The sequence below is a fragment of the Leptosomus discolor genome, chromosome 4 (assembly GCF_034619465.1).
Source record: "Leptosomus discolor isolate bLepDis1 chromosome 4, bLepDis1.hap2, whole genome shotgun sequence".
In the NCBI taxonomy this organism is placed as follows: domain Eukaryota; kingdom Metazoa; phylum Chordata; class Aves; order Leptosomiformes; family Leptosomidae; genus Leptosomus; species Leptosomus discolor.
In genome coordinates this window covers 76372475-76390363 of record NC_141394.1, presented here as the reverse complement: position 1 = coordinate 76390363, position 17889 = coordinate 76372475, and the positions used below count along the sequence as shown (strand labels likewise).

The window sequence follows — 17889 nt, the reverse complement described above, 5'->3', positions numbered from 1 at the left end:
TGCATAGCTAGTCCCTGCTGCCCTTTGGCTGCAGGCTGATTTTTTTGTATGTACTTATCACCCTGACCTGCCTGCCTCTGTGGGAGGTGACAAGAGCATGAGTAAGCAATCGGCTTATTAGGTCATTTTTTAATATAGCTAAGACTCAAGTGATTTCTGCTACTAACATTGTTTTGTATGCTGGTCATACATATCTGAATGTGGCTTGTTTTTTCTGGTCCACTTTCCCTCTGTCTAATAAGAATATTGTCAGGCCAGTTGCAGTTGTAAAGCTTGGGGTGAAATGCAAACAGCAGGTCTTCAGATCTGGCACTATTAACCAGGCTTCAGACTGCAGGTTTGGGCTGAACCAGATGCCTCTGAACTTTCAGGAAATTTGGCTTTGCTTTCAGTGTCATAGATCCCTCCGTAGGAGTGAGCAGGCTGACCAAAGTGTGTTTGGGGTACAGAAAGATATCCATTCTTGCTAGCACAGGGACCAGAACAATTGCAAAAGTGTTCCCCTACTCTAGGAAACCACTTGATATTAGAATTAAAAAAAAATAAGAAAGTTCTTCGAAACAGGGAGAGACGTATTCTTTCCATGCAGCCAGAGCACTAACTTTGCACGGGGCAGGTGGAAGTCAAATCTTGGTGATATCTGAATCAGACAGGGGTCTTCCATCGTAAGGGTGTTCTTGAGGTATGTCTCCCACAGCGCTGTTCCACTTTATGTAACAATAAGCTCTTTTTTGGCTCTCTGAGACCACAGTTGAGAGCTTAAGGCACTCACCCAAGGTGTGAAAGGGGAGGTTCAAATCCCTTTCTGCATGCAGCAGAAGAGGGACTTGACCCTGGGTCACTCACATCCCAGGTTAACGCTTTATATCACTGTCTATTCTGCTGCCTCACTCACGCTTCTAAGTTTGACTGGAGATTCCTGGGATTCAGGGAATCTTCCCAAAATGAGTCATGAATCAGCTTTTTTCCTACAGTTCTTGAGTGTGAGTTCATTCAGATACAGTTCAGATGAAGGTAGGAGCCCAATTCACTGTATATTGCAGCTGGCAGGGAGAGTGCTGTAACAACCTTCATTCAGTGTGCAGCTCTGGGGATGCGAAGGAGCAGTTTTGCTCTACATGGTTTTCCATGTTTATGACATTTACCCCACCTCGAGACTTCTGCTATGTGTTGTTTTTAAGGTTACCACATTCCTAACAAACATGAAACGAGTTCCAGTGGGTCTAAACCAACATGTCTAAATGCATGCAGTAATTTGTTTCAATCTTGCTCCCCCGCCAAATTATCTATTTCACAGGCTCAGTGCGGTGACGTTAGTTATTCTGATCTCTTCCCCCAAAACCAATTTTTTCTGGGTTTGGTAGGTTACTCTGCAGGTTTGCGATTTGGCAGGATAACAACTGAAGAAGCATCTTCAAAGGATCAAACAGATTCAGAGCAAATTTTGCTTACATCAAAAGCTTGGCAGCGTGTCAAGAGGTGTTGAGAACTCCAGTCAGTCCTTGTGTGTAGGCAGGAGGAGCGCACATGGGCTGACATACTGTAACATGAGGCAGGAGGCAAGGGAGGCTATACTGCTCTTTGTACACCAAGCTGAGTAGGATTAAGATCTAATTGACAGAACATCACCACTTAAACGTCTTAACCACTTTTAAGATATTCGGCAGTTAACAATGGGCAGGAATCCTACATCTTTGACCACAGTTTTTCTTTCTTCTCCATTATGCAATAAATTTTTCTAATTGTGCTAAGGGATTTGCTAAATTCTCTGTCAGAGATCATCCAAGATTTCATTCGTAGCACTACTGATATTTATGTGAAATGTTGTACAAGTGCCAGAAGATAATCAATTCAGTATTTTGACTGAAAGGAGACAATCTGTCATATGCAAGCCATCATATATAATGGATATATTTGTATTCCCTGCGTTCAGTTTGCCAAGGTTGTAAAAATATATCTGCAAAACACAGCACATGGGCTACCCGCCTTCTCCGTTACAGAGGCAGCGGGCCAGCCTCGGCGGAGCCTGGAGGGTGCATTTGCACTCACAGCACTGTGCGAAAGTTGATGTTTCCCAAGTGTGACTGTGTTTTACACAGCTTCCCTGTGGTTTGGGCTGGGAGCTGGCTGGGGCACCCGGGAAAGCCTCTGGGTTTCCAGCGACGGACAGAGGGTGAGAGGGAGGTGGGAAGGGGCAGTCAGCTGGAGTGAGCTGCTGAACTAAGAGCACGGCGTGCTGCTGTCCTGAAAGTTTTCTTTTCCACTCGAAGTGACAGCTGTACATACCTCATGGGGAAGCTGTGCCGAAGTAACTACAAGGAGAAGAGAAAAATCTGTCAGGGGTGAGGGGGGACAAACCCATATGGCGTTGCAGCCTCTCTGCTTAAGGGACAGCAGCAAAGAAGAGTGAAGCATCTGTCGGCATAAAATGCCCCATGATGAAGAGATCGGATGGTTTTCCAAAATAGCAGAAACTGGGGTGAGGATAGGGTTAAACACACATTCTTCTCGCACAATGACTGCATGAAAATTTATGCACCAAACACTGTTTAAGCAAAACCCAACTTCTAAAACAACTGTAAAAAGCAGTTCTACTATTTGTAATCTTTTGGGGGATATGCCTATGTGTAAGCTGAGAGAAGTTTTTCTTCTCTGCCACAGAGATTACAGAAAGAAATTTCCTCTCTTCTGCTCGTAAGACCTTTTTCTTATGGGTTTTAGGAGTTGGGCATTTGGAAGGATTCATTCCTTAGGTCAGATGTTTCCACTTCTTTTGATTTTTAGGGGTTTTTTTACACCATTGCAGAGTCATTCCTTATTGAGGTGAACATTTTCACAGCCTTCACCTGACCTATCTCTGAGAATCAAACTTCACACACTTCAGTGCACTTTAGCTAGAAGCTAAGTAGCTCTTGATCAAGATCTTCACCTCAAATCCAGCTGCCGTATGGGGCTGCGCCACCTGTAGAGCACAGAAGTAGCTTTGGAAGAGCCATAATTTGCTGCACCGTCACCTTTACATGCCCAAAGTCCCTCCAGTGTACCTCCCTCCTGGTGTGATGCATTGCTATAAGAGGATGCTCTGAGCTGAGCTCTTGTGCAGTAGAGGTTGTTAGTGGAGGAGGAAAAAACTTCACCTCTGGGCACTGCAGAGGTGTGAGGCCACCAGCATCACTGGGGTTGCAGAAGGAGGCTCAGAGCACTCTCCTGTTCCTTCAGCACTCATGGAGACCTCGTAGGTGGCCATACCACAGAGGCGATTTGAGATGGGGGCTGCTGGAAAGGTGGGGGTTTCACCTTGTGCTGATTTCTGTTTCTCCTAGCAGTACAGGGCACAGGGTTGAGACCTTGATGGTTTTGTGGTAGTGGTATAGACAACTATAGTGGTAAGGGACAAAGTGGTGTGTTGGGTGGTCTTTAAAAAAAACAAAACAAAACAAAAAACAAACCACAAACAGCTTTTCAATTCAATATTGCTTTCTCCAGCCATAGATTTGCATTCAACGTCCCTTGAAGAATCATTTGATACCACACCTGCTAGCCTTCCTGACGTTGTATGGAAGCTGAAAAGCAAATTAGTGGTCCTAATTCCGCTGCTTGTGCTCTGTGTGACTGATCACATAAGTCTTCCCCCACCTCCTAGGTTTAATTATCTATAATTTTGATTTATACCATTATTTGCTTAGAAGGTACAATGGACCAGCCCCTTATAGGGAACAGCAACCTGTAAACATAAACAAAGAGACTTTTGTCAGCTATTAATGGAAACATTGATTAATCTCCTTTTGCTTTGGTAGCCTGCCGAAAAGCTCAGAAAGCACCAAACTAAATTGTTCATTAAACTGGCCAGACTGTAAGTCCCAGGATGTGGATGCCAAATGTACATTGAGTGTGTTTCAGCTGCATGGTGCCTCCAGGAGGAAATGCAAACTCTTATTATTGTACTGCTGCACTGGAGGAGACCTTCTTAACATCTTCCTTTCCTTTCTTTTGCAGATGATGCCAGCTCAGGAAAGGATAGCCAGGTACCTGAAGGCTCCAATGGAGAATATGAAGATCATTCTGGGAAGCAATGGGGTAAGGAGCAATGTATGGTTTTTTGTTTTCCTCAGTTCATAGTTCAGTGTTGTTCATGCACATTTCTCAGTTGCTGAAGGGAAGGAAAGGCAGAGTGACTGGAGTGAGTTCTCCCTAAGGATGGTTGAATAATAAACAGAGCATCAGCTGAACATGTCGGTGTGAATGGATCCCATCAAAGGATCCTTCTGCGAAATGCAGCCCATGGTCCGCTCTAGGGCCCCCTGCCATATACCCCAGCGTGGTTCTCCTTTGCATTTGTTTTTCTGGGCAGTGACTTTCTTTTGCGTGAGCAGCTATTACAGCTTTCATAGACTGTCTATAAAAGGCATATTGACTTTTAGAGCAGTATTTCCAAAAGCCTTCGGTGCCAACATAACACTGTTCCCACTGAGGGCAAATGGGAGGTCTGACTTCACTTTAGGAGAATTAGCATTAGGCCAAAGCTGACTATTTTTTAAATTACTTTCTCTTTTAAACACCTGCATGAACTTCTCTAAGACCTGGACTGTTCAAGTATAGGATTTTTATGCTATTGCAGAGCTTTGGGGAACGGCTAAAATCTCACTTGGAACAGGTTCTGAATCACCGCAAGACTCACAGGTCCAAAATTTGGTCCAAGCACTCCTTGAAGGACAGTAAGTTGTCAGGGTGATGCCAAACAGCTTTTGGCCGTTCCTGACAGGAGTGCGATGTGAGTTTATGACCTCAAGGGGTGAAGCACAGCATTTCCATTTTGCTCTTGCAGTACATCCCTCCTTTTCATTTTATAATACAGAGATGGCTTTGTACCACATTTGTGGCCAGGGAGTAACCTCATAGCAATGGTAGGGGTGTAACCTGTCAAGCTTTCACCATATGAGGCCCCACCACTGGAGCTGAGGCCAGGTTTCTTCAGGAGATGGCAAACAAGGGATGTGGTGTGCTGTGGTGTAGTCCAGGCCACACCTGGACGAAACAGTGCCATAATATCTTTGAATCACAGATTCATATGAGACTGAGCTTGTTCTGGGAGAGGAAAGTAACTCCACTCATTCTGGAAAAAGATGAAAACATTTCAGAGCTGGAGAAAGAGGGGCTTAGATAAAATACAGGTCAGGAGTGCTTCAGGGTGGATTCAGCAGCTAGCAAGAAAAGCTGCCATCTCTCCTTTCTTCATTACCCTGGTTGAGGTAGGAGCAGACACTGAATGCCATGGCAGATGTGCTGCTGATAAAGCTGGTGGATGATGGATCAATACAACAATAATATTATGAAAAAACATGTAAGCACTATTAAAATTATTAGCCATTGACAATCTCATATCAGATTGTGTCTTACTCTGTGCTGCCCTGGCGCCGTCCTTCTTTGTGCTGCAGAGTGTTCTTGCACCTCTGCTTTTTCCCCTTTCCCTCCCTCCTGTCTCCCCTCCCCAAGCAGGGAAATGGCTGGAGCAGGCCACACACACCCCCCAGCCCTTTCCATCTGGCAGTGTTCACCAGCAAATTGCTGGTCTGAGCTGATGTGCAGGGAGGGTCAGTGTATGTTTGCAGGTCTCTGGAGGATACATGGGTGAAGGAGCAGTTTGTGCAGAGTCCTGGGCCCTAGAGAAGTGGGAGAGAAGCATGATAAAAAAACCACCAAACCTCCTCTTCGCTTTCCAGCTACCATCATGGAGTGGTATCGCTGAGGAGAGGTCCTGCCCCCATCAAGAGCAGGGACCTGATGTGGGGAAGGATACATACCCCTACCCACATCTTCCCACAGCTGACTCAGCTCTTATCCAAAAGACTTGGAAGTAATTCAATACTTAGTCTTATCATGACACTTTTTTGTGTAAGTATCATGAAAGCTTGGAGTGGTTCTGACTATCACTATGCGTAGGTAATTGTAGCAGAATCACAGCAGACTGCATGTTTTAGCTAACTACCCATTTTGTATGAGCAACATCTAACAGGAGCCTCTGGGACTAATCTGTGCACCTCGAGGTGTCCCACAGGGAGAAGAGACTGCTGAATTCCTTCCCAGGTCTTTGTGCTGACAGCTTTCTGTTTCATTTAATTTTCATTAGCTTGAATAAATCTTCATGGTAAACAGCATTTCAGCAAGGAACCCGTACACAACACTGTCTCTTTGTCCCCATCCACTTGTGTTTTCCCTTGCTCTTCTGTGTGGCATAATTTATACTGTACAAATGTGTGGTTCATGTTTATGAAGCAAACGCCAAGTGATGCGGAGGAGAACAAGAATGTGAAGTATAAATAACACAGAGGCACTTTGTAAGGGCCTTCGCTGGCACTCCAACAAGCAAAACTTCTTTAAATGGCACAGATTTGGGGACAGACATTTGCTAGCACCAACTCAAAAGAGACTTTTTCTGCCTCTCACACTGCAGCTTCTCCCTCTTTCTCCTTTGTGCTTGCTGGGTCTCTTTCTCTCTCTTATGTGTGTGTGTCTCTTGTTCTACTTTTTTGTTAACTGGCTTTTCTAAACTTGTCCAATTCAGGCTTTTGTCAGGGAAACATTCAGGACTGTGTAAATGGATCTGGTTTCAGCATATTGCACACAGCCTGGAGTAGCTTTTGAGACCACATAATCACTTAACCTTCTTTAAATAGAAGAAGAAGGAAAGACAGAAAGAGCCAAAGAAGTTTAGCTTTACCTGTAGTTTGGTATGTATCTGGGCAACAATGTACGAGGAGAGAATGCAAAACTCCAGACAGATTCATGGGAGTCACCGTAGGAGGAAAGCCACAAATGTTGTAGGCCTGCTTTTTTGTGAGGAAAGAGAGTTTCTGTCTTGCAATGCCCTCACAGATGCAATGCCCTCACTGAGCAGAGGCACTACCAAGTGTAAAAATTTCTTCCAAAATATTGCTGTGGAAGCAGGGAAGAGGTAAGGGAAGGTGAAACCTTAGAGTCACTCGCTTGACTCACCATCTCTGCATGGGCAGTGTGACTGTATTTTCTCCAGCCTGCTCTTTGATATGTTAGTCCCAGCCCAGGAATCTCATCCTGTGAGTTTCTACCCCTACCTGGACCTGCAGTTCCTGGTCTCGGAGTAAATTACTACCATATTAGAGGGTAACTGTTTAGACCCATTTCACAGCTGGTTCTCAACCTCTCCGTGCACCTTCCAGAAATCCACTCAATTTCTGCAATGACAGACCTTATCAGCACGTCTCCCTTGGCTCAGACTGAAACTTCAGCATGTCATTGCTCACAACGTGTAGCTCTGACAGGGTTAATTGTCTCTCTAGGGTGGTGATTGTTTTTGCTGGGAGGGGGCCTCCGCTTGCAGCAGACCGCTGAGGGAATACCCGGCACCACGACCCGTGGAGTGGGTTAGTATGTCACACTTGCTGCTCAGCTGTCACGGCAAGGACTTTCAGTGCCAGAGTTGCTCTCGTTCATTAGATTACACATGAAAGCCTCTGTATGGAGAGTAAAGCATTTCTGAGCAAGAGTTTGAAATAACATGACATGGCTGGGACCCAAAATGACAGCCAACAGGGGGCAAGGGAAAGGCTGCGGAGGCAGATGGTTTCCCCTACAGAAGAGGACTCTGAAGAGAGGGTTATGCCAAGAGGTGTCTTGTTCCAAGAGGGAGGGATGTTGAGCAAGGCTGCAGGGGGGTGAGGACCAAGGGATATGTTCACAGACCTCAGAGGGCAATGGCTGCCATTCCCCAGTTCTTGGAGAGAGGAAGCTGCAGACAACCAGCCTCCTCCATACAGCAAAGCTCCACTATAATGCACATCCCAGAGCTTCTGGCCCTCAGCCCTAGGCAGGAGGGCTAGCTCTCTAGTAGACAGTCCCACCGTGCCATCCTGGAGCTAACTTCCCTGAGCACAACGTTCTCAGCTTGCTTTGGAGTTACATGCTGCTGAGGTTGTGGCTTTACAGTTGTCATTGGTGAAGGCCAGTGGCTGACAGGCATAATTCAAACCAGTGTGCCACAGAGCAGGCCACTTGTTACCTATTCCTCTTATTTCCCAAGGAAAGGATCAGGGAGGATTTACCAGGGAAGTGCCAAAACGCATAGTGAGTGCCCTTTGGGGCTGAAGAGTAAGATCATGGTAAAGCAAGAAAATGAGGTTCAAAAGCAGGGGGAGAAACCTGTTGTGGAAATGCTGAATGTACTCGGAGGAGAAACTAGCTTTGCCAAAATAAAAAAAAAAGGAAGGCAGGTGAATTTGGCAGGAGCATTTTGGATGTAGAAGGACAGTGCCAAGTAGGAGTCAGAAGTAGTGTTAATCTCAGCAGGAGACTGCGGTTGGAAATGCCCCTGAACTGGCATTGCATAATTAAAGTAATTGTGAGAAATTTGTAATTTCTTTTGAATTCTTCATTACAGGGTACTATTAGACAAGCTGGTGCCTTGCTACAAATCATGTTCTGTTGTTTCAACTGTCTTAAAAGTTTTTGCAAAGGTTTTTTGCTTTATATTGATTAGTTAGACCAACTCATGATTTCACAGGAAAACTCTGCAATGTCACTAAAGCTACTAGGGTGTAAAAGTACCACCTCTTTTCCTTCTGGAATTCTGACATAATCTGAATTAAACTTAGGTGCAGTTGAGGGTGTAAGTTTCAGATTTTGCCAGGTGGGGACGTTGCATTTCTCCAGTTTTCTTGTCACTGCCATTAGAAATATTGCTGATTTCCTTGCTAAGACAAGGCGACTATCTTAACATATGATTCTGTCCACCAGCGGCTACTGCTTCAACTTCTCCATTTTTGGGATGGACTGGCATGGGGTATCTTCTAATAGCAAACTCAAGGGGTTTTTATTGGGTCTTGCCATTTGTTTGTTTGCTTCTTTGGGCATTTCAGTGTGAATTCTTCATAAATTAATGTTGAATGAATTGCATACAGTTAAGTTCAGATCAATGTACAAAAGTCTGGCACGCTTCTAAGACTTTCCTACATATTGAAAAGATGTTGACTCTTAGGTCCTGCTAAAGCCAATGAGAACTAACAGGCAAAACATCTTCAGGAAATGAAGCTTCAAGTGACCGGCAAAAGATTGAGAAAATGGTCAGCCTGACAGGAATCTGAGGTTTTTCCTTTGGTCTTGTCTAAGGACTTGCATTTGTGGCACGGAATATGGTAACAATTATAATGTGATTATGGGATTGCATTTTGCCTTCAGCTACAATAGCCTGATTTTGGTATTATCTTGTGAGATGGTCTGATGCAGTTGCCTTAGAGACACTGAGAAATTCCAGGGTTGTGCTATGCAGAAGGCTAATGCAGTGGACATAGCAGTCCAGTAAACACTCAAATGCATCAGGCTGGATGGTGTCTCCTTTCTAAGGAAGAGTGTTACACTGGTATGTATGGGGCTGCTGGGTGCCTCTCAAGCAAATTCAGCTATAACACTTGACAGCAGTATCCTTCTTTGCATGCCCTTTGCTCACCACAGTCAATTTTTCTTGCCTTTTGCAGCCCGGCCCAGGTTCACGCAGCCTGCCAAGATGAGACGGAGAGTGATTGCCCGTCCTGTTGGCAGCTCCATCCGCCTGAAGTGCGTGGCCAGCGGGAACCCACGGCCTGACATCACGTGGCTCAAGGACAATAAGCCTCTCACACCCCAAGAGATTGGGGAGAACAAGAAGAAGAAGTGGACATTGAACCTGAAGAGCCTGAAGCCAGAGGATAGTGGGAAATACACCTGCCGAGTGTTTAACAAAGTTGGAGAAATCAATGCAACGTACAAAGTTGAAGTAATCCGTAAGTGCAGCCTTTGGGGTGGAAAGGCAGGGATGGAGCTTTGATAAGGGGGCTGGCTGAGTAAAGAGAGGGTGATAGCAAGTGTGTGGTGGTGATAGCTGGACACAGAAATGGGGAAGTGTTAAAAACATTAGCAGAGACATTACTGAAACTAAAATAAACCTAACACTTGGGCAAGTAGCTGTAATAAGGAGAGATAGTTGGGAAACAGCCATCTCTAAGGGCACCTGCATGGTAAAAGTTCACCATTGCCCAGTTCAGTCTTACATTATCAACAGACTCAATTCAAGGACAGTCTGAGAACTAACTGAGAAAGCCCTTTTATCAACCATAGAGGAGGGGTGGAAATATTTCGGATGGCACAGATTACTCTATCAGAGCAGTAGTAGTGTGAAAACAATCAATTGAAAATTGTCTAGATAGCTGTAATAGGAAGCCCACTTCATTAGAGAAGTCTCCCAAGGGAATTAGCAGAAATCTTATGACTAGAGTGATGAGCAAGACAAGGCTTTAGGGCCAGATTGAAAAAAAAAAATCAGGTGGGTACAAATGAGATACTAAAAAACAAAAATTCCAACTAGGGTCCTGTCTGTATCTTTAGATGCCTACATAGCTTTAAATATTCAGCCCTTAGAAGATGAGCTGGGGGGGGATTACCCTGCATTGTGGTGAGGTAAATTGCTCTTCTTACTCTCTAGCTATTCTGATTCTTGGTCTCTAATCTCCCGTTTCCTCTATTATTACTGAAGATAATTATACTCAAATCCTACCTAAGTCTACAGGAGAAGAGCTCTTATTCTTAAATCATTGTGTTTTGTCTATGACATCATCAGAAGTTGTCGTGGAAATGATTACGGAGCAGCCAACTCAAGAAAGTGGAGAAGATAAGCTGAGTGGAGGAAAGATTGAATAGCCTAATTAATGAGGAGTAGGGGGACGAAGGGCTATTCCAACCACATGGAAAGCATGTTGTTTGTCTGTCTGTGCATAGATTTTAGCATGAGAAAGTTTGCCCCAGTGTGAAAGATTGTTCTAAAAGGTAAAGATCTGTTCTCTGATAAGTCCTTTCTCTAGAATCACAGGAATTAAAAGCACATGTGGGGAGCTCTGTTGGGCTCCAAAGGCACAAACCTGCTGGACATCTGGGATTGATAAAGATGCAGCTGTGTGGAGACAGTAAAAACATATGTTTACACTAAAACCAGGAGCAGAGACAGGGAAATGAATCAAGCCCCATCCTAATGGCAGCTGTGGCATTTTCACTTCATCAAAACCAGACAGCACCAGGAACAAACCCCTTTCTGTGTCCCTGTTTATCTTGGTTTTTATCAACTTAAAGTTGTATGTAACCTTTGTTTTCATTAGCTTTTGCTGGCTAGGAGTGAAAACAGTAACCAAAGCTGGAACCAGAGTCAAGGAGATAAGGGCATTAAGCAGTTTTCAGACATCTTTCTATTTTTAACATCATTCTGTGAAGCATTACAGGTTTTATTCAATTTCCTCCTTTTTTTCCCCCCTGAGACTCCACTCCTAAGTCTTGCTTATCTGAGTTTCAGTCTCCCCAGCTGTGATTCCAGCTCATAGTCTCAAGGCAAAGCCTATAGAGACCACTGTGGTATTTTTGTTTCCCAAGCACATCTTTAGAGTCCTCATTATTGAAAGTATCCTGAGTTTTTGAAAGAGGGTCCATTGTTCCTTCCTCTCACCCCAAAGCCAGTGCTGGTGGGAGCTGTTTTGTTACATGCTCAATCCAAAAGCTGTCAAAAGCAGCTGATGTTTGCCAGCAGTTACCACCCACTGTGATACCATAATTTCTCTCTGTGCCTAGGATAGAGGTTTGCAGTACCTCCTTGTCTGGAAACTGTGACTGATTCTCTGATGCTAACACTAAAACAATCCAAACGTTCCTCAGAATGAGGGATATATTTTTCCTTTGACTTTATGTGGTGCTGACACAACCTAAGGCTCATGATCATGCTGGAAAGGATGGTCTTGTGAACCTCTTGTATTTGATTTCCTTTCCTACCGTCTTGTTCATCAGCTGAGACTTGAGGCGAAAAATTTTGTGAGAAATGAAAGATTTTGTTATTGGCTAGAAAAGCAAAAGCCTTCTGAGCTATTTCTCCACAAAAATTTGCTCCATAATGAGGGTAGGGACAATTAGACTGAAGAAAGAAATAATAAAAGCAGAGAGGTGAGGATGAAGTGATCTTCCTCACCGGTAGTGCCTGTGGTCTCAGCTCCCCCAGCAGTGGATGACATGGCATGGGATGGCTTTCAATACAGTTTTAGTCCCATGGGCAGCTACTAGGCCCAGCAACAGAGATGACAGATATTATCTGAAGGACTCCCAGACAAAAGATGAGATGATATCCACAGCCTGCCATTAGTCCATGAAAGAAGTGGCCTTTTCCTATTCAATTGTGTCTGTCCTTAGGGAACATTTCGGAAGATCAAAAGGAGAAGGAACACGTCTTACCCTGCCCCTCACTGTCTCCAATCTGGGCGGTAGTAGCAGTGTTTCTGGTGTGGACTCTCAATAGATATGTACTTGTAAATAACATGGTAAACAACTGAGATTGTGTCTGGGAATACATAAGGTTCTGTCATATTCACCTGTAAATTGCACCCTACCGTACATGGTGGTAAGAGACACAGTATCACAGAATCAGACTGAGGTTGGAAGGGATGTCTGGAGACCATCTGGTCCAGCCCCCCCTGCTGAAGCGAGGTCACCTAGATCCTTTTGCCCAGGACCATGTCCAGACAGCTTTTGAATATCACCAAGGATGGAGATGACACAGTCTCTCTGGGCAAGCTGTGACAGTGCTCGGTCAACCTCACAGTAAAAAAGTGTTTCCTGATGTTTAGAAGGATCCTCCTGTGTTTCAGTTTGCACCCATTGCCTCTGGTCCAATCACTGGGTACCGCTGAAAAAAGCCTGGCTTCATCTTCTTTACACCTTCCCTTCAGATATATATAAACATTGATAAGATACCATCAGGGTCAATATCAAGTGAACATTTACCATGAAATAATCCACTTAATTTGTGTTTAGACCTGTAGTATTGCCCAAATTTAATCCTGAAATGTTTTGGCCTTTTTGGCTGGTATCTTGGTCATTTATCTTCCTCCGGTCAAGACTCAAGAAAGATCACTGCAGCCTCTGACCTTGTAGGTCAAGGTACATCATTAAGATCCCATTATTCTGGGATATGGTCCCTGAGACATAGGGGTAAGTAGGAGTACAAGGAAGCCCCCTTTTTTCATCTCATAGCTGCAACGTACAGCAAAGAAATGGGGAAATTCAGTAGTCCATACTGGACTTACAATACTTGCCAAGGAATAGGAAGGCCAGGTCTGACTTGTGTCAGGTCAAGTAACACCACCACAAACTGAGTACCCAAATATTAATGCTTCTTGGGTGACCTGAGAGAGCAGAAATATAGCAAAGACAGAAAAACCTTCTATAGGACCCTGCTTGCTCAGCAGTTAAGAGGGTTGTTCAGTGTACAGAAGAGAAGGCTGAAGAAAATCTTCCAAAATAAGGGCTAAGAGGGACAGCAAACTTTTCTCCAGGTCTGATGCAGATAAAGTAACTTCCTTGTTAGAAACAGGAAGATTCAGGTTGAGCATGAGAAAAGGCTTGCGAAGCCTCAGACAATGGAGGAGTTGTCTGGAGAGACTGGAGAGCATCTACCATTAAAGGCTTTGGGAGAGGCTGGGAAAATTTATATCAGGAGAGGTCTGCAGAAATCTCAGCCTGCCTTGGGGCAGGGAGTTGGACCAGACAATTATTTTGCATCCCTCCTACACCTTTTTCCTATGTTTCTGCAATCACAAATTAATGAGATTGGCAAACACCTTTTTCCATGTGTTTTTGTGCAGAGAGGACGAGGTCCAAGCCCATCCTGACAGGGACGCACCCTGTCAACACGACGGTAGACTACGGTGGGACCACGTCCTTCCAGTGCAAAGTCCGCAGCGATGTTAAACCCGTCATCCAGTGGCTGAAAAGGGTGGAGTATGGCACAGAGAGCAAGTACAACTCCACCATTGACGTTGGGGGACAGAAGTTTGTTGTGCTGCCCACGGGGGAGGTCTGGTCCCGTCCCGATGGTTCCTACCTGAACAAACTAATGATTACTCGAGCCAAGGAAGAGGATGCAGGGATGTACATTTGCCTAGGGGCAAACACCATGGGCTACAGCTTTCGCAGCGCTTTCCTCACAGTCCTGCCAGGTGGGTTATGCCTTTTTTAGCCCCATCTGAACTAATAGTCTGCATCTTAGTATGTATTAATGCAACTACTGATGCCCATTGGGCTCCATGGCCCTCTCTGACACTGTGCTGATGCTAATCCAGTTCTGGTAAGAATGAATGAGGGACCAAATCAACCCTGATTTAAATCAGCCTCTGCTGAAATTCTCTTGATAGTGTTTCCTTTTCTCCCTTTGTGGGGAATAATGATTCCAGCAAGATGAAATAAAAGGAATTATCTGCTCCTGTATGGAAGAGGAGCTGGGAGAGGATACTGAATTTGCAGGCACTACATCACTTCAGTGATAGGGTACAGGACAGGAGGGGGGAACTGAATACCAGCAGGGTTTGCAACCCCATTCCCTTACACTTCTCCTTTCTCTTGCTCCTATTTATATTGTTTTCACTGGTAAGAAGCAGCAATGATGTAGTCCATAAAAAGAGAGAAGAATAAAAACTGTCCTGGTCACAGAGAAAGGAAAAGAATGAGTGTGAAAGAAAGGATGATTTATTAGTTCAATTCTTAACCAATGATCCCCTGGGGACCCTTGTACCAAACTTGCAGCTGCTTCCCTCTCTCCCTAGGCCTCAGAGCCAGTGACCACGTCCACTTTAAGATATTGAGTGTGTTCAAGGCACACCATCCTTACTTTGTCATTTGCTTCTTTGCCTCCTGACTGTGCAGTTCTGCCCTGATAAATATTTTTTTATTGAAAAGAGCATTTCTTTCTGCCTCATCTTGCTGTGTGGATCTAGCTTCAGATCCACCAGTTTTATGACAAAACCAATCTTACTGCTTTTTCTTTCCTTCATCACCACCACCACAAGGCCAACACAGCTAAGACAGTGCAGGAGCTGGAGCCAATATCAGAACATTTTAGCTGTCAGGTGTAATGGGAAGTCTCCAGTCAAAAAACCAGGGAGAGACAGAGATCATTAACTCTCCCGGATGGTTAGGACTGGTTTTCTGTGTAGGCAGTGGGGAAAATGCACTTGATTCCTGTAACTAAGGCAGCATGGCTTCCTCTGCTCACTGGTTGCCAAAGCTCTGCATCTCAGTAGCCATTGAGAGTCACTAGGTTGAATTTAGATATTGACAGTGGGTTGCAAAGTAAAAAAACGCTCTTGGCGTCTTCTGTATCACTTAGATTCAGGACTGAACTCCAGTGAGAAAGCCTGTCAATCCCAAGAAAGAGGCTGTGTGGGTGGGATATAACTCAAAGCCTCTGGGAGTTTCTGAACTATGAGAGTCTGATCCAGCTCCCACTGAAATCAGTGGGAGACTTTCCATTGATTTAAATGGGACTATAATGAGGCCTCCTACCAGAACCAGAGCCTGAAGGCCTGTTGTTATTGGCAATGACAGAGAAGGAGAACCCAGCTTGCCCTCAGAGGCAAAGATGTGGTTGCAAGGCCCTGAGTTAGAAAAACACCATTTTGCTTGTAAATCTACCAGATTTGACATAGACAGCTCAAAAGAACAGCATGGATGAATATCAAAACGCTTTTGTTTCAGCCCAGCAGAGGATTTCTGCCAACCAACATGAAGGCTGTTGTTTTCGTGGTCATCTGATGGGTCAGTTCTCTGATCCTATCTTGCTTTGAGCAGGGGGCTGGACCAGATGTCCTTCAGACTCCCCTTCCACCCTAAATTATTCTGTAGTTCCCAGTGATGGTGAATCAAAGTTTTGTCTATTGAAGTCAACAGTATAGGTCCTTTGGACTTCAAAGAGACCACATGGTATATATTTAATATTTCAAACTAGCCATAGGATTATTTGTCAAGGAGAGAAAAAGACATTAGTGTGTTAAAGAAGTTTGGCTTGAAAGTTAAGTGATATATGTTTGGATATAACATATTGGGCAATTTGGATAGCCTGTGGGTTTCAAAGTTTCTTGAGTGTCTCCCTGCAAGCTGGATTCTGTGTCTAGGTATTTTTAAGGGCTTTTTGGAAATCCCGCTGGTAGCTATCTAGATGGGGATTTTGATAGCTAGGATCCTACCCCAGGATTCCTTTTGTCTCTATAAATCAAGAGATCAAGCTGAAAACCTGGAGTGGCTACCCGGGGATGTACAGGCTGCCAACAGCAGAGAGGGGAAAGGGGAGGTAGGTGTGAAAGATGCTGTCTGAAGCATCTTACCTCCTCCAGTAGCTGAATTTTCTGCCCTTGGAAAGTTAATGGCTGTTCCAAAGAGACTGGTGGTGGTAGAGCACATTTGGCATAAGGAGTTGGACACACATTTAATGTCATGTGAACTTTCAGTTCTCCATGGCTTGGGCACCAAGGAGGGGACACCAGCTCACCTACGTTTTTCCCATCCTTCAGCCTTCCTCCCAGCCACACCAGAAACTCAAGACAACACCTCCAAAACACCATATTCATGCTGCCTGCCATGGAGGAGCATTGCTGAGTAGCTCCAGTATCACTAGACAGGGGTACAAAAAAGTGTCTAAAGCCCATGTAGACACAGCTACACCTGGCAGAGGCGAGTGGGCAACATGACGTGCCTCTGTGCAACCCAGTCGTGCCTTCTGGGCTGCTGACATGGGGGTGTTACTGACACATCCCGTGTTTTGTCCTCCAATCTGGGCAGCAAAGCCTACTCCATCACAGTGAGAGTGTCAGGAAACTCTCTCGGGCTGGCTGTAGTGCATCCATTAAAGCTTGGATACGAAAGTTAAAAAATCCCCCAAATACTCCCCTCCCAACCCCTAAACCAGAGAAAATGAGTTGCTTGTCCTTCCAGGAGCACTGAAAAGCAAAGCAGTTACCAAACGTCATGTGCTGGCTTGATGTCTCCCTTGTTACTTGGTCTGGCAGGGTTGCCAGACAGCCTGTACAAAAGCCAGCCCAAGTGTGACATCTGTTTTGAATCCACTTTGCCTGCATTTAATTAACTCTTTCTGTCTCTCTCCTGCCATAATGTCCAGATCCCAAGCCTCCGAGTGCACCTGTGCCCCCTTCCTCGGCCAGCAGCTTGCCCTGGCCTGTGATCATCGGCATCCCTGCTGGAGCTGTCTTCATCTTTGGGACAATCCTCTTGTGGCTTTGCCAGACCAAGAAGAAACCCTGCTCCCCTCCATCTGCTGCCCCCGTGCACCGGCCGCAGCCCCGGGACAGGATCTGCGTCTCCCAGGTCCCTGACAAAGACTGCATCTCCTCCATAAACTATGAGGAATATGTTGCCCAGCAGCAGCATTTACTGTCCCAAGGGCCTGCACTCGCCCCAGCCATGGCATCCAAAATGTACCCAAAGATTTACACGGACATCCACACCCACACCCACTCGCACGTGGAAGGTAAAGTCCATCAGCACCAGCACATTCAGTACCAGTGCTAAGAGGGTGGCCGTGTACAGTAGCTCATTTGGGCTTTTCCTCGTGGTACCTCAGAAGAGACTGCTCCAAGTCAGCTCACACTGCCAGCAACAGGCAAATCAGACAGAGAAGATTATATATATAATTTTAAATATATATATATACATATATATATAATTGTATATGCGTGTGTGTATGTGTGTATATATATATGTGTATATATCTATATCTATCTATATAAATATATATATAATAGAGAAAGACAGAGAGAGAAAACAGATTTTTTTTTTTTAATTATTGCAATCAGGATGTAGCCGAGGAATAATGAAGGAACTCCAGATCTCAGCAGAGAGGCAGCCATCTCCAACAGCGGAGCCTTCCCAGATTTTTTTAATCAAGGTGGCGACAAATGAGATAAGACACAGGGACGTGAACCACCACCTCCTTCTTTGTGTTGCTAAAAGGAGCAAGAAGAGCCAGAGGTGACTGTGGTGCTTTGGATGGGCACTGCTGTTCTT

General features: G+C 44.9%; 1 protein-coding gene across 1 annotated transcript in view; it reads left to right on the top strand.

Annotated features, from left to right (window-relative positions):
• Positions 1 to 17394, top strand: part of FGFRL1 (fibroblast growth factor receptor like 1) — a 175640-nt gene extending 158246 nt beyond the window's left edge. Inside the window, exons 4-7 of the mRNA XM_086464562.1 lie at positions 3997 to 4077; positions 9507 to 9791; positions 13680 to 14033; positions 16985 to 17394. Coding sequence (XP_086320688.1) covers positions 3997 to 4077; positions 9507 to 9791; positions 13680 to 14033; positions 16985 to 17394 — 1130 coding nt within the window. The remainder of the gene's footprint in view (positions 1 to 3996; positions 4078 to 9506; positions 9792 to 13679; positions 14034 to 16984) is intronic.
• Positions 17395 to 17889: the final 495 nt, after the last annotated feature.